This window comes from Chiloscyllium punctatum, chromosome 1 (genome assembly GCF_047496795.1).
Source record: "Chiloscyllium punctatum isolate Juve2018m chromosome 1, sChiPun1.3, whole genome shotgun sequence".
NCBI classification, from domain to species: domain Eukaryota; kingdom Metazoa; phylum Chordata; class Chondrichthyes; order Orectolobiformes; family Hemiscylliidae; genus Chiloscyllium; species Chiloscyllium punctatum.
This window is the reverse complement of record NC_092739.1, coordinates 82,802,884-82,819,701: the sequence shown is the minus strand read 5'-3', so window position 1 is coordinate 82,819,701 and position 16,818 is coordinate 82,802,884. Positions and strand designations below refer to the sequence as shown.

The following is a 16,818-nucleotide window of genomic DNA, read 5'->3' as shown; positions in this document are numbered from 1 at the left end:
AATGGTCACTGGATAAACATCTGAATGATAATGGAATAGTGTAGGTTAGATGGACTTCAGATTGGTTTCATAGGTCAGTGCAACATCAAGGGCTGAAGGGCCTGTACTGCGCTGTGCTGTGTGTATCATGGTCACCATTATTGAGACTAGCAATTCAAATTTTTAATTTTAAATTCCATAAGCTTCAACATGAGACTTGAATCCTACTCTCCAGAACCTTACCTTTGGGATGCATATTTCCACTCTAGTACCAAAGTGTCATTATTTCTCCCTTTCATTTTCTTTCACATTTTCTTTCTGTCTTTCTCTCTCTCTCTCGACTTCTCTCATATCACCAACACCAAGCAATTTCTCCTCTTTCTCTGGAAAGAAATTATGTGAGGATTTCTAAAATTGCTACCATAACTTAAAAAAGCAGAACAATCAACAAAGTCTCAGAAGATTGAAAGCTTTTTTTGGGAAAAGAGACAATCAAGTAGAGATATTTACTGTAGATTTTATGTAATTTTAAGGGAGCATTGTAATGTTCAATAGTTCTGATTTTGATTGTGAGACTGTTTGTTTGTTTACTTTTGATGCAAATTGTGGTTGATTAGTAAAAACTGGCTCTGTCATATCTGAACAGTTCCAGATGTAAATTATAAGATAGCTCCCACTGATCATCAGGATAAATGCATTTGATTTCCATTTTGATGACATCAAAATCCTGCCCATGTTTTTCCCAGGCTGTGGGAGTCATTGACCTGGGGTCAAATTGCAATACAAATATTTTTCTGCTTGATTTTAAAAAAAGGCTGACGTACAGTTGACCAACATGCTCTTTCAATGTCAATGGGAGGATTTCTCAAAGACTGCCTGGATCTCCAATTGTTATGTCCTTTTTCGTTTCTACATTTTCAGATCTTTTGCTTGGCTTTGGGGGAGCGATAGTGAGAGGCTGATCCCTTGGCTGAGGTCATGTTCTTAAAAATAAACAAAGTAATGAAATTCTGGTTAAAAACTAAAAGATCCAAAATTCCAAGGATCATTCTGGAGTGGGGATAGTTCCTATGCATTTCATTGATTTCCCCAGTTCCTTCCCAGATCCAGCATCCCTGCTACACATATACCCCTCTGGGGGATTTGGACAATGAAATGAGGAGCATAATGAGGCATTACAGGAAATACCCCATCCCCCCTCTTTTATCATAGCAATGTTGGGTCCCTATCTAACCTATGTACAGGTTGAATTATAGGAGGATCTCAGAATATTGCACTGAGGAAAGAAAAATGAAATAACATGGTCTCAGCCCATTTGCCCTCATCTTAATGTAATAGAACTGTATGTAGATATCAATTTCCTGTATTTAAAAAAAAATCCTAGAACACATGATTAGAATAATATTAAAGAAAGATTATTGGCAGGAATTGCAGACATGTAAGCTCCAACATTCCACTTAACTACCAATATGGATTTCAACATGAGCTATCAGGAAATAATACAACCACAGTGGTATACTCATGCTTTGATTTGCATGTTGAAGGCAGAACTGTTCAATTACCTTTTAGTTTTGTTTTGTAATTGGAAAAAAAATACAGGTCAGAATTCCTTCAAAATTAATGGGTACCCTTTCCAAATTAGGTGGAACTACAAACGGCTTGTGAACTGATCTGTTTTAGGAAATTGCTGTGGGCAGTGTCCCTTAATGTCTCCTTGAGCAAAGTGTTTTAAGAAATTAAGAACATATTTGATTAAAATGCCTTAAAGGAATTTTCCAAAAAGAAAAGTGCTATGTTAGTAGATTATGATTAGAAAGCTAATTTTTGGTGATTTCATGACATTTGGTAGCTGTGACTGCTGCCTTTCATGAACTTTAAATTCCAAAGTATATGCCTTTTCCAAAATTATTAAGGGTAAGCAGGATCCTTGACGATCTGCACTTTAAGTACAGTTGGTGATATTGGTGGGAAAACACTGTATACCATCAAATAATATTCTACCAATTTAAGAGGGTCAGTCTAATTTTAAAAGCTGGTAAAAACAATGACTGCAGATGCTGGAAACCAGATTCTGGATTAGTGGTGCTGGAAGAGCACAGCAGTTCAGGCAGCATCCAAGAAGCTTCGAAATCGACATTTCGGGCAAAAGCCCTTCATCAGGAATTTTAAAAGCTCACTTTTTAATTGCATGATGACCAAAACTATCGATGATGACACTAACTCTGAGCTGTGACGTGTTGGATTATTGTGAAAGATGAAGAGCTCTTTTTAATTGAGATTTTGGATAATCACACAGCTTGAGCGTGATTAGTTGATAGAATACATTTATTTTCAAGCATATTCATGATGGCCCTAAATTTAATTAGGGATTCCATGCAACATTCTGAACAATAGATGAGAAACCTTGGTTGCATGCAAGGATTGCAGAAACGAGAGCCATTCTTTTTGAAGAGAATATTGAGAAACATCCTGCCAGAGGTGCTTATAATTAAGAGGGGTCCAGAAAGAGTACGTAGGGTGGAACTGTTCCTTTTGGTGGTGAACTCCTGAACTGGAGGACACTGATTTAAGGTGACTAGCAAACAAAAAACAACAATGAGAAGAGGAAATCCTTGTTTCTGCAGTAAGTGATTAGGTTCTGGAGTGCTTTGCCTGACAGAGAGATGGTGGATGATTCAATCAATGCTTTCAAGAGACAATTAAATAATTATCTGAAGAGAAATAGGTACAGGCTAAAGGTAACAGGAGGGAGACTGCAACTAAATGAAGGAGCTATTGCAGATTCAGTTGGCCAAATTGCCTTCTGTTGTGTTGTCATGACCTAATGTTAAGAGTCAAAGACAATCCATTGGTAAAGCGTGGGGATGAAGCAATGGTTAATCCCAGCTGATTTTGGGATTTTCTGGTCAGCCTTGAAAGGAAATGGAGCACCACCAGCTTCCTGCAAAGCCATTCATGGCACGGTGGCACAGTGGTTAGCACTGCTGCCTCACAGCACCAGAGACCCGGGTTCAATTTCCGCCTCAGGCGACTCTCTGTGTGGAGTTTGCACGTTCTCCCCGTGTCTGCGTGGGTTTCCTCCGGGTGCTCCGGTTTCCTCCCACAGTCCAAAGGATGTGCAGGTCAGGTGAATTGGCCATGCTAAATTCCCCGTAGTGTTAGGTAAGGGGTAAACGTAGGGGTATGGGTGGGTTGCGCTTTGGCAGGTCGGTGTGGACTTGTTGGGCCGAAGGGCCTGTTTCCACACTGTAAGTAATCTAATCTAATATTCCCACTTCAGAGGGATCCCACTACTTGGGTTCAGGTGAGAGGAAGAGCTCAGAAAATGAGAAACAGGGCTCAAAATAATTCACTAAGAGTGAATCTGCCCCTGAAACTAACAAAATTGCGCTGGATCATTCACTCAATTGAGCTCACTCAGAGAAAAGCCACCCCTATAAACAGAATGGGAGGAATTGGAATTATTGAATTGTACAGAACTGAAGGGCCCTTCAGCCTATTAAGTCTGTCCCACCAAATCAGAGAGGAGCTGATCCCCAGGTCAGAGTGGCACTCTCCCATACTCGCTGCCAAAAGCCAAGGCCTGGGAGAATGGGAGCTGCCCTTTATCGAGGCCTGTCCACATTTTTGCTGAGGTCAGCAGGGAGGCAGATACCTTCTCACCAGACTGCAAGATCTGGGTGTGGGTGGGGAGATGATTCTTGGAGAGAAGAAGGTGACTATAAAGGTGGGGTACAGTGGGGAACACTAATTAAGGTTGCAGTTGTGATGGAGTGACAGAAAGTCTGCAAGAAACAGTGAAGGGAAACAGGAAGACTGTAATGATCTTTTGAAGTCTGATTTGCCAGTATTTGGCCCATATCCCTCTAAGCCCTTCCGATTCATGTACCCATCCAGATGACTTTCAAATATTGTAACTGTACCAGCCTCCACCACTTCCTCTGGCAGTTCATCCCATACACCTACTAACCTCTGCATGAAAAAAATTACCCTTCAGGTCTTTTTTAAATCTTTCCCCTTTCACCTTTAACCTATGTCCTCTAGTTTTGGACTCCCCCACTTTTTGATTATTCAACCTATCGACGCCCCTCATGATTTTATAAACCTCTATAAGTCACTTTTCAGTCTCAGACACTCCAAGGAAGAGAGGTCCCTGGCTATTCAGCCTCTCCCCATAGCTCAAACCCTCCAACCCTGCACCCTCAAGTTTAACAACATCCTTCCTAAAGAAGTATAACCAGAACTGTAGCCCTTACCAATGTTCTGTACAGCTGCAACATAACATCCCAACTCCTGTACTCAGTGTCGTGTTGTGAGAAGCTGATTGCATGGGGTGTGTAGAGGAGACAGAAGAAGTTTGCAAAGCGTGAAAGCGAAGGACGCTGCTAATGGTGCAGAGGGAGGCTATAAAGAAGAGAGAATAGTTTTAAACCTGTCTTCGAAGCAATGCTCAGCTAACTGGGAGCCAGCAGATGTGACATCACTGAGATATTAAATTACTTGCAAATAAAAGTGGAATCACAACCTAAAACTGCAAGTGCTGAGAACCTACTACATAGGAAAATATGTTGTGGATGCTATTGTAATTAATACTGTGTCATTTGTTAAATTTGAATCGGAGACTGAGATCTGAGATGTAATAAAAGGGTTGTGAATAGAATTATAGAAACCCTACAGTGTGAAAGCAGGCCATTTGACCCATCGAATTCACACCGATCCTCCGAACAGCAGCCCACCCAGACCTAACCCCCTACTCTATTCCCTGTATCTGTGTATTTCCCATTGCCGAGCCACCTCGCCTGCACTTCCCTGGACACAGCGGGCAATTTAACATTGCTAATCCACCTAGCCTGCACATCTTTGGACTGTGGGAGGAAACCCATGCAGACATGGTGAGAATGTACTAATTCCACACACAGTCGCCCAAGGATAGGGTTGGCGCTAGACCCTTGTGCTGTGAGAGATTCCTGATGAAGGGTTCCAGCCCCGAAACGTCGATTCTCCTGCTTCTCAGATGCTGACTTGCTATGCTTTTCCAGCAAAACACTCTTGACTCTGATCTCTGGCATCTGCAGTCCTCACTTTCTCCTAGTTGATTTTAACCTCACTATGAAGCCTCTTCCAAGGATGCCTACCTTGAAGAAGTTCTCCTCCTCTCTCTACAAAGATCTCAGTGAGTCCGTCTCTCGTTGTACTCCCCAAGTCCTCTCCATTCCTGATGAAGGGTTCCAACCTGAAACATTGATTCTCCTGCTCCTCGAATGCTGCCTGACCTGCTGTGAAGTTCAGCTACCCTCTTGCTAAACATGTTAATTTTGACAGCGTCAGAGAGTAGAAAACATGCCCTAAAAATCAGTAGTCTTTTTAAAATTTTGATATTTGATCCCCTTTATTTCTTACTGTTAGTGCTAAGATATCACTATAGATTTCTTGATTTTGTGATAATATGGTGCTGTTTTTCTAGAAATTGGCAGCAGCATGATAGCAGAAAAATTTCTGCTGATTGAATAATGGGATTGGTTATTCTATACCACTATGGCTACTGTTGAATAATGCTGTAGTTTTTACAGGAGGGCAGAAGCAGGGACCTCTGCTTCAGTTCCATATCTAATTTACAAAAGCATTATGAGTCATGTGTAAACTGGCAAAGATTTGTTAATTGGATGCAAATAATAGACTCTCATTTAATTAAATCAAGTAATCAACCACAAACAGAATCTTAAATGATTTATGGATATCATCTGTGGTCGAATTACTTGTTTGTAGTCCTTCTGTTGCATGCTTTCATTGTGTTTCACAACCACGACTGTCAATCTTCCATTAAAGTGATTAGATCAGGATCATTTTCAGCAATAATTCAAACTACTGAGTAACTGAAGAGCACAGCTACAGATAATAAGGTCTTATTTATAATTATACTGGGTCAGTAACAAACCTGTGACAAAAGCAAATCTTGTGTGTGTCTTGTAGTGCAGTGGTACTGTCTCTACTTCCTGAGCCTGAAAGAATGCATTCAAGTCCCACCCATCCTAGAGGAATCTTACAGCATGTCTAACCAGGTTGATTACAATAGATGTTACAAAGCTTATGTTCTTTTAAAATATTTTTAGTCAACCGTTCAAGTCAGTATATATAATCATGTGGGTTAAGATTTGCCAGATCAGAGTAGGGAGGTTTGATTAGTCCCCAGTGTGATCATTTAACAGGATCATCAGTTTTTGAATACTCTATGTAGAATTGTGGTTAGTCCTGTTGTGCACTTGGTGCAAAGCTTCCAAGACTATGGGAAAATAGGAGGAAATGCCAGTTAAAACTTAGGATTCAGGTCAAAATCGAGTTTATACTGAAAGAGCAAAAAGATGATAGGTAACCAGTAAATGCTTTTGAAGAAGACAGGCATTGGTCCCTGCCACAAATGCTGCATCCTAACCACTGACTTAACCCTCCTCCTAACCACTGCCTCATGCTAATTCAGATTGTTGACTATGGTCTGAGCTGCTAGATATTCAGCTGAGCTTCCAGCCCAGGATTCTCCATCCCAAAGACCTCCCTAACATCAACCATCTTTGACTTTGCATGTGCTTCAACCCATGCAGCACCAACATGAAATACTCAAAACACGAATGGACACATCTGCCTACAATATTAATTTAACTGAACTCCACTGGAATGTAACCCTTTTTAAGAGTTTCAGTCCTTTTCTGGTATGGAAGACTGGGTAGACATTTTGCCTGTCCCAAAGCAGCAGACATGTGGGAACTCCTGGGTTGCTGTGAGAAGTCTATCCAGCAAACTATTCATGGGCTCAGCTGTGAGTTAGTATGAAAGGCATGAAACCTTTGCCATACCTAGATTTCAATCCTGCGGCAGATTAGTTTTGCTTTGGCATCTGCTTAAGGTAAACAAAACACTGGATGCTAGAAATCTGAAATTAAAAGTGACCCATCCAAACCACAGAGTTGAATGAGCCTGTCTGATTTAAAATGGGGTCTGCATCACTGTGCCTGGGTAACAGACAGGCTGCACTAAAATTGCATGGTGGATTGGAGCGACAGGAATATCAACCCAATGAAAACTGTAGTTTCTTTAACAACCATATTTTCATGAGAGATGCATTGGAGATGTGATCATTACTTGCTTGATCATGAGAACATGATAAATACAATGGTCAAAGAAATAATGCATTTAGAATTAAGGGTTATCTAACTTGAAGAGGGCTAGCAAATAATCATTTCACTATGGTGCTTTGGAAGACTAGAAGTGATAATCTACTTGTGTATAAGATAGTACGAGCTTACTTTCATGATCAGGACTCCCGCCCACCTTCCGAGGACCCCTTCGCCCACCTCCAACACACTGCATCCACCTGGACACCCCGCACTGGCCTATTACCTGCCCTCGAACTCTTCATTTCCAACTGCCGCCGGGATATTAACCGCCTCAACCTGTCTATCCCCCTCCCCCACTCCAATCTCTCACCCTCACAACGCACAGCCCTCCAATCCCTCTGCTCCAATCCCAACCTCACCATCAAGCCAGCGGATAAAGGGAGCGCAATGGTAGTCTGGCGCACTGACCTCTACACCGCTGAAGCCAAACGCCAACTCAGGACACCTCTTCCTACTGCCCCCTCGACCATGACCCCACCCCCCCCATCACCAAACCATCATCTCCCAGACCATACAGAACCTCATCACCTCAGGAGATCTCCCACCCACAGCTTCCAACCTCATAGTCCGGGAACCCCGCACTTTCCGGTTCTACCTCCTTCCCAAGATCCACAAGCCTGACCACCCTGGCTGACCCATTGTCTCAGCATGCTTCTGCCCCACTGAACTCATCTCTACCTACCTCAACACTGTCCTATCCCCCCTAGTCCAGGAACTCCCCACATACGTTTGAGACACCACCCACGCCCTCCATCTCCTCCAAGACTTCTGTTTCCCTGGCCACCAACACCTCATCTTCACCATGGATATCCAATCCCTCTACATCTCCATCCGCCATGACCAGGGCCTCCAAGTCCTCCGTTTTTTCCTCTCCAGACGTCCCCAACAGTACCCTTACACCGACACTCTCATTCGTTTGGCCAAAATGGTCCTCACCCTTAACAATTTCTCCTTTGAATCCTCCCACTTCCTCGAGACCAAAGGGGTAGCCATGGGTACATGTATCAGCCCCAGCTATGCCTGTCTCTTTGTTGGCTATGTAGAGCAGTTGATCTTCCGTAATTACACCAGCACCACTCCCCACCTCTTCCTCCGCTATATTGATGACTGCATTGGCGCCACCTCGTGCTCCCACGAGGAGGTTGAGCAACTCATCAACTTCACCAACACATTCCACCCTGACCTCAAATTTACCTGGACCATCTCTGACACCTCCCTCCTCTTCCTGGACCTCTCCACCTCCATTAATGACGACCGACTTGACACCGATATTTTTTACAAACCCACCGACTCCCACAGCTACCTGGATTACACCTCTTCCCACCCTACCTCCTGCAAAAATGCCATCCTGTATTCCCAATTCCTCTGCCTCATCTGCTCCCAGGAGGACCAGTTCCACCACAGAACACACCAGATGGCCTCCTTCTTTAGAGACCGCAATTTCCCTTCCCACGTGGCTAAAGATGCCCTCCAACGCATCTCATCCACATCGCACACCTCTGCCCTCAGACCCCACCCCTCCAACCGTAACAAGGACAGAACACCCCTGGTGCTCACCTTCCACCCTACCAACCTTTGCATAAACCAAATCATCCACCGACATTTCCACCATCTCCAAAAAGACCCCACCACCAGGGATATATTTCCCTCCCCACCCCTTTCCGCCTTCCGCAAAGACCATTCCCTCCGTGACTACCTGGTCAGGTCCACGCCCCCAAACAACCCACCCTCCAATCCTGGCACTGTCCCCTGCCACCGCAGGAACTGTAAAACCTGTGCCCACACCTCCTCCCTCACCTCCATCCAAGGCACTAAAGGAGCCTTCCACATCCATCAAAGTTTTACTTGCACATCCACTAATATCATTTATTGTACCCATTGCTCCCAATGTGGTCTCCTCTACATTAGGGAGACTGGGCGCCTCCTAGCAGAGTGCTTTAGGGAACATCTCCGAGACACCCGCACCAATCAACCACACCGCCCCGTGGCCCAACATTTCAACTCCCCCTCCCACTCTGCCGAGGACATGGAGGTCCTGGGCCTCCTTCACCGCCACCCTCTCACCACCAGACGCCTGGAGGAAGAATGCCTCATCTTCCGTCTCCGAACACTTCAACCCCAGGGCATCAATGTGGATTTCAACAGTTTCCTCATTTCCCCTTCCCCCACCTCACCCTAGTTCCAAACTTCTAGCTCAGGACTGTCCCCATGACTTGTCTGGACTTGTCCTACCTGCCTATCTTCTTTTCCACCTAGCCACTCCACCCTCTCCTCCCTGACCTATCACCTTCATCCCCTCCCCCATTGTACTTTATGCTACTTTCTCCCCACCCCCACCCTCCTCTAGTTTATCTCTCCACCCTTCAGGCTCACTGCCTTTATTCCTGATGAAGGGCTTTTGCCCAAAACGTCGATTTCGAAGCTTCTTGGATGCTGCCTGAACTGCTGTGCTCTTCCAGCACCACTAATCCAGAATCTGGTTTCCAGCATCTGCAGTCATTGTTTTTACCCCAGAGTATTCTTTTGCCTCTAGTTTGAACATTCCCCTCTATACAAGACCTTTTCAGCATAATGGGGGAAATTATTTTCTTTCGACTACCTTTCAACAGTTTGCCTTAGATACCATATTAATTGCAGTTATTTGACTTTATTTAGCATAAAGAAAGAATTAATACATTACAATATTTAAGCAGTAGTTTATTCAGTACAATTGAGAATAATATGAATCATTCTCCACACTGCCTGCTCAGATGTACTCATTCACCTGCCTGGTATTATCTACAGATCTTCTTCATGGAGTGGAAGCCAAACCCAATAGGTAAATCCCCAAAACCAGAAGTATTACAAAATTCACCCAGTCACAATGGCACACATACGTCCAGCCATAGCATTGGGCCTAACCCAAACACAACACTTGCCCTTCCCATCTTAGCACAAACATTATCCGTTCCCATCTTTGGTGGCTTACCCACAGACCTTAAAGATAACAAGAGTTCTAATTTATAAATAGTTACTGGGTTCAATGGCATGCTTGTCATTAATTTCAACAGAGGAGAAAACCTAAGACTAGAATGTAGAAAATTGAATGTTGAATTGCAATCTACCAAAGCTTAACACCAGAAAGCACCAGGATGGGATTACATTTGATTATATTTTAGCAAATAATAAGCGTTTTTAGTCCACATGCCCCCAGGGTAGAGGATGGACAAGGGATAAAAATGTGCACCGCTTCAAATCTCTGTTCTTCCCTTTTGTTAGTTTTATAAATCGCAAGAAACTTGTGACTGTCAGTTATCTTGCACCTGCAACCTGTTAATCCTCGAGCAACTTATTTTTAGGGAGTAACTGTAACAATGATAATTGTTATAGTGATAACCATAGTCCCTTAATTCTTTGAAGCCCAATCTGTCTAAACACTCTTTGGAATCGACATTCTTAGAGTTAATCTACAATTTTAATGTGTCTAGCTTGGCCAGGGTCCGGGGACCGATTGCTCCAGATCACTGAATAAAATTTAAGTTCAACTCCTGTTGAGACAGTCCAAAGTTAGGGAAACTTTCAGTGCTGATATTTCTTTCCTAACCCTGCATTGTGTGACAGGAGGGTCTACCTTTTGGTTGGATGGAGTTTTCATCCCATCTCAGCACCATGAGGACCACTTGGGTTGGAACTTAGCAAATCTAAAGCCCATTAATAGCCAAGCTACATAGAGATCCTCCCATTGGGTCTCAATAACTTCAAGTTTGTAGGTTTGGAGACGATAAAATCTAACAATATTTACTAGAGTCATTGAAATCTGGTTAAATAACACAGCCTCTCTAAAATTATACAAACACTAAATTAACTTCCTCGTCCCCCAGGTCATTTGAGAATCTCTCGTCTTTTGGAACATCATTTGTAACACTGGCATCTTCAAATCTTTTGCACACAATTATTAATAATTCTAAACTGGTGCTGTCTTCTTAATAAACGGAGCGAAATTTTCATTTTGTTCAACTGATGTCTCCAGTCTATTTTATTTTAACCTTGCCAGTATCGAATGCTTAAAATAATAAGTGAGGTTTCTCTTTTCATTTCTTCCCTTCAGATATTTTTAAATGCAAAAACAATCCGATTGGGAAACATCCCCCAGGGCTTCAGCTCTTCGCCCTCAGCCAGTCCTTTGAACCTACGGCAGACTGTCTATGAGGTATGCGTGTGTCCCAATGGCAAACTCTTTCTATCTCCAGCAGCGTCGGGTTCTACCTGCCAGTCGAACAGCAACGTCTGTTTGCGGATTTAAGCCCGTGGACACACTGATGATTCTACCACCGTAAAAGCCTTTTGGTACTATCCCTTTGGCATCTGTTTTGACTCTCCTGTTGAATCAGGAACTACAATGACGATACAAAGACTCTGCTGCCACACGGTAGGAAAATGTGGCTACACTTCAAATGGGAAAAGGACCAGTCGGTGTGTAAACTGTCGCTGAGGAGATATGCTTCTACTCGGAGACTCTAGATACTAACCCTTACCAGAGAGAGGGAGAAATACACAGGTGCCTTTGCTAATCTAAGTAAAGCACATAGTTTTTTTTATTGTTAGCAGGACCTGATTATGAAAGAATTGAATATTTAATATCACAAATACAATAATAAGTAATTCCCCAGAACTTTATTTCCCCTTTCAACATCTAAATGTGCTTTGGTTTTACCATATAATAAACTGGAGTTCAAATAATTCCTAAGTTGCTTTGATTGAGCCTTTAAATATCATTTGGTATTTGCATGTCCTTCATTTGGAAAGGAATGGACCAATTGTTCATTCTTACCCCATTTTTCAAAGAAATCATACCACCTCAAAAACTCTCCAGAACCTCTCACTAATGATGGTAAAAACATGGTTTTCTATTACTGTTTTTTTTTGTGTGTGAGATGTGGTATAAACCAAAGAATTGTCCATGTGATGTAAATTCCAACCTGCACAATGCAGCTGCTACTAAAGAGCAAGTCAGCATCTAGAGATTCTTAAGGACTTGTTAGAGGGATGAGCAAACATCCACTTCATAAATTGAGCAAAAAAACAGGCAGGAGATATTATCTGGTCAAAACTCTGGCCAGTATATGCAGGGCCAGCCCCAATCAAGACCCAATTTCAGATGTTTAACGTGTTATTTTCTCCCTGATGAATTGAATAATGTAGTGCTCCCGAACTGAGCAAAGTTTGGTTTGGCCTGGTTCAAGTGAACCACTTAATTTCAACCTTGGATGTACGCTCATCCCGAAAGGACATCACAGGTAATCTTTTATGTGTTACACCAGGCCTGCTAGCCATTTTCCTTGCTTTCTTTACTGATCTCATTAAAATACATTTTCTTTACGTATGAGAAATTTAATCTGAATGATAAAGGAAACTATTTTCTTACACATTCTATGCAAATGTTTGTAAAATTGCAATATTGCCAAAATGACAAAAGCTGTGCTTTTGTACCTTATGTCTCTTGCTTTATGTAAAATTAAAACACTTTTCTACTTATAAGAAATGAGCTGTATGTCTTGTTAACTGTAGCTAAGGGTTATTAGCCCACTTGTCAAACTTATCGTACCCTTATGAATTAAAAAAAAGTTTGAAAAGTTGTCAGTTAAATTACTTTTAACCTCCAGAGCAAAAACATAAAACAGATTTGGCTACAGTTTCTTCCAGAAAAAGCAGCTGCCTTCAAAATAAGATGGTGCTGGGAATCAACAGACCCATGGTCAGCTAGGTGTGAGGTAGGATGCTACAGACTGATTGCAAAGAGGCTGACATCCGGTGGTCATTGGCAAGCATTTAAAATGTTTTACATTCGTGGTAATGTTCTTCTACAATGGGCTAAGTGAAGGATAGATAAGCCAATGGATTTTGATAAGTACTTTTTCATAAGACTGACTTGGTGCATTCCTAAAAATGGGAATGTTTATCTCTCCATGCTGATAATAGTGAAAAGAAAAAGATGTAAAACAGTTCACAAATAGCTAGTTAAGAATTCTTTAAGTTAATAATTCTAATACACATGATTAAGCACAGATAAAACTCAAACTTAGTTTCAGTCTGAACTTGTGTGCCATTCTGATTCACTTCCCTTTGAGACTCTTATCCAAAAACAATGGAGGAAATTTTAATTTCCCTAAATCAAGTTGGTTTGGGCCAGGTGGGACTTTAAAACTAAATGTTAAAATCAGAATCTCATCTAAAACCTGGCACATCCTGTTCCAGTGGAAGCAGGATAGTTAGAGTGATGTGGAGGCAATCAGTGCACTCCCAGGAGACAGATTGGCAATTTAAACTTCATGATAAGGCTGCATGCCTCCATATTTACTAACAATTTCATTTTAACCCTGACCGGGGAAATTCTCCAGGCCTTGAAGAAATCTGCCATTTTGAGAGAATACTGGAGTTCCAACTGGAATGCTGGATGCAGGAGTTAAGTGACTTTCCACTTACCTGCTCAATCCTGTTCATTTGCTCCACCCAACTTCAGAACAATCTTCTTTCTTATCTTCAAGTTCATATCCAGCCCAATGTTTTGCTCAAAATTCATTATGAACTTATCAAAACTTTAATACTTTTAGTAGGTGAGGTGATAATGGCTTGGTTATGCCTCATTAGCCTGGAATTACGGTATGGTGGCAATTTATAAGGAGCCTGAGACATACAGACGGGATTCAGGCAGACTTACAATGAAATGTACGTGCTGAACCCAATCTTGCAAGGTCAGTTCATTAAACTGTTTCAATTAGGTACCAATTTGGATCTATGTAGACAGTACACCAGGGACTGATTTTCTGTTTTAAATGATCAATCGGTTTCAGAGCTAATCTGGGAGGCCTGATTTAATTCAGAAAAATGGAACATCCCAAATTAAAAAGGGTCTAGCTAAATTTGAACATGAAGTTACAATATGGTCAATATAACCAATGAGATATTAGTTTTGCATGCAGTTTCTATACCATAAAATGCTGATACCATTAATGATAAATTCAGCTGGACTTTGGAATCTACTAATCACAAAACATCCGTATCATCAAATTAACTCTTAAAACATACGTTGTCCATCTTAAATACTATCTTTTTTAAAAAATATTGCATTTCACATTTAGAAACAAGTTCCATTCAGAACCTACACAGCACAACTTTTCAAACTTGGTATTTAATTCCATAAGTTTATTACTGTGTTTTGGTACTTGACTTTGTGACTATGCATATATACATTTCAGGGTGAAATAATTTGAAATGAGTGAGCCTTTTCTTAAAGATACTGATAATCCATTACGGTTTCACTGGTCTCCTGCTATGATTACTGAAACAATCGGAATATAACAAGGAATATACTAGGGCTATACGGTGGATCATTGGTTCACATCAGAGACCTGGCTTCGACCCCAGCCTTGGGTGACTCTGTCTGTATAGAGTTTGCACGTTCTCCCCTATGTCTGTGTGGGTTTCTGTTGGGTGCTCTGGTTTCCTCCCACAGTCCAAAGATGTGCAGGTTCAGTGAATTGGCCATGCTAAATTGCCCCAGTTGTATCCGGAGAAAGGCAGGCATGGGAAATGCAGGATTACAGGAGTGGGGTGAGAGAATAGTTGGGCTGGGATGCTTTTTGGAGCATTGAGGCAGATTTGATGACCCAAATGGCCTCTTTCTGCAATGTAGGGATTCTATATTACAGTAGGGCTTCACTATTTCCAGATTTTTCAAACACTGCTGTGACAGGCAGAAACAAATATCACTGGAGGGAGGGGTAATGGTGTTGGGCAAGCAGGGAGCAGAGATTTTATTCACCGGGAATTCAAACTTCCGGGCACTAAGCTTACATTGAAGGTGGGTACAATGATGGGAAAAGGAAGTAGACTCCAGAAAGGTGCAAGTGGACTCCACCAGGTGGAAGACATCCTGGGTCAATCTAGTTTATACAGCAGGCTTAGGGGGAGATTGATCAGGATTGGCCAGCAACGGACGAAAGTAATGAGGACTTTGCAATTTGTTCCCACACCTCTAACCATTCTCCATAGAGAGGAGACAGTGCTAGCATGGGACAGGTAAGTTCTAGAGATGTACACTTGCCTGCTTGACCCATGTAAGTAAAGTGCACTCCCACTAATTCCACAAACTACAATAGGTTCAGGGTTGAAAGGAACCAGTGGATGTCATTGAATGTTATTCTAACAATGAATTACCCTCTAAAGATAGGACCTGGAAAGTGAGCCTTTTATAAACAGCCAGTAAAGTTCCTGTACGTGTTCTTGTCACTTGTTTGTTACCCTGATAAATAAATGTATATAAGCATATTCAACAGAACTGAATTGTGTTAGAATAGGTTGTTGAGCAAACGTTTTAGTTCATTATTTATGCTACTTAATAAAAGTAACTAATCTATGTATATATTAACTTTTTTAGTCACTCATGTAAATTTGTAACATTTTGTATAAAAATTAACTAAAATTTTCAAAAATATATGTACAGTATACATTGTATCTAATAGGAATACCTACGTCAGCTGGCAATAACAAACAAGAAGGTATGCAGCTATCATATAATTGTAAGCACTTTCTAGTAAATGAGAGTTGTACAATAATATGGGAAAATAAGATGGGAGAATATTAAGATGCACAAAAGCTTCACACCTTTCCTGTTTGTTAATGCATTTGGATTCAGTCTACCTGGTCAATTAAATGCAGCAAAATTTAAAAAAAAAGTGTTCAAAGAAACTGTTTTGGAGAAGTTACAAATCTTTCATCCCAGGTACACATTCACTTACATTCCATGCAAGTTTTTAAAGAAAAGACCACAACACAGAACTTTAGGTCTGGAACACACAAACTATAAACCAGAACAAATATGGTCTGGTGCACGATTTCTTTGTCTTCACAGGAAAGTAGTTGTACTCTAGTGTCCTCAGTAGATCTCTTAATTAGATATTAAACATCTGCAGCACTTAATTTTCCACTCATTAGAAGTAATATATTGGAGCACCAATGTCGAACGTCTCTGCATGTCTCAGGCGGCCTGACTCTGCCATATGAAAGTCATGCAAAGTAAAGTTAGAAACCTACTGTTGTTTATCCTAACCCAAAATCTAACACCAGAGTTTTAGTTTCTCAGTTTGAGACAGATGCATTGATTTTCTGGCTGGCATTGTTACTTTGGACCTGGATTCCCTTCTAACATTGGCTAAATGCTCGCAAGGGTTACCCTCCATTGTTTTCATCCATCCACCTCCAGCTTGGATTTCACAGGATTGGAAAAAGCCAGATCTTAAACTTGATATGTGATTGTGAGACTTTATTGTATCCGTCCACAGGCAAATGTAAAGTAATTTCAGTCTCTCCTGCTTTGTTATATTTTTTCTGCATACTTTCTGTGTTTCCTTTATATTTTATTTATATTTCATATCTGGACTATTGCTGCTAGGTTGGGTTTTTACTTAGATGCATGAAGATTTTGCTACCTCGGACCTAAACATTCATAGGCATCAACTTGTTTATAAGGTATGAACTATAATACTGACTTTACATGTAATCTATCATAATGGACTGGATTTCTCATGATTGGACCCTGTCAGAAATGAATAGGGAACTGACAAAGCAACACATCTGGGCTATGTCTGCCTTTGCAAATGACAGAATAATGAATGAATGGATAAACTACAAA

At 41.4% G+C, this 16,818-nt stretch overlaps 1 protein-coding gene across 3 annotated transcripts in view; it reads left to right on the top strand.

Moving 5' to 3' along the window:
• LOC140476947 (zeta-sarcoglycan) overlaps positions 1-15,791 on the top strand; it is a 956,705-nt gene extending 940,914 nt beyond the window's left edge. For all 3 annotated transcript variants that reach the window (XM_072569948.1, XM_072569957.1, XM_072569968.1), the window contains exon 8: positions 11,236-15,791. In XM_072569948.1, coding sequence (XP_072426049.1) covers positions 11,236-11,430 — 195 coding nt within the window. In that variant the 3' untranslated portion in view covers positions 11,431-15,791. The remainder of the gene's footprint in view (positions 1-11,235) is intronic.
• The last annotated feature ends 1,027 nt before the right edge of the window (positions 15,792-16,818 follow it).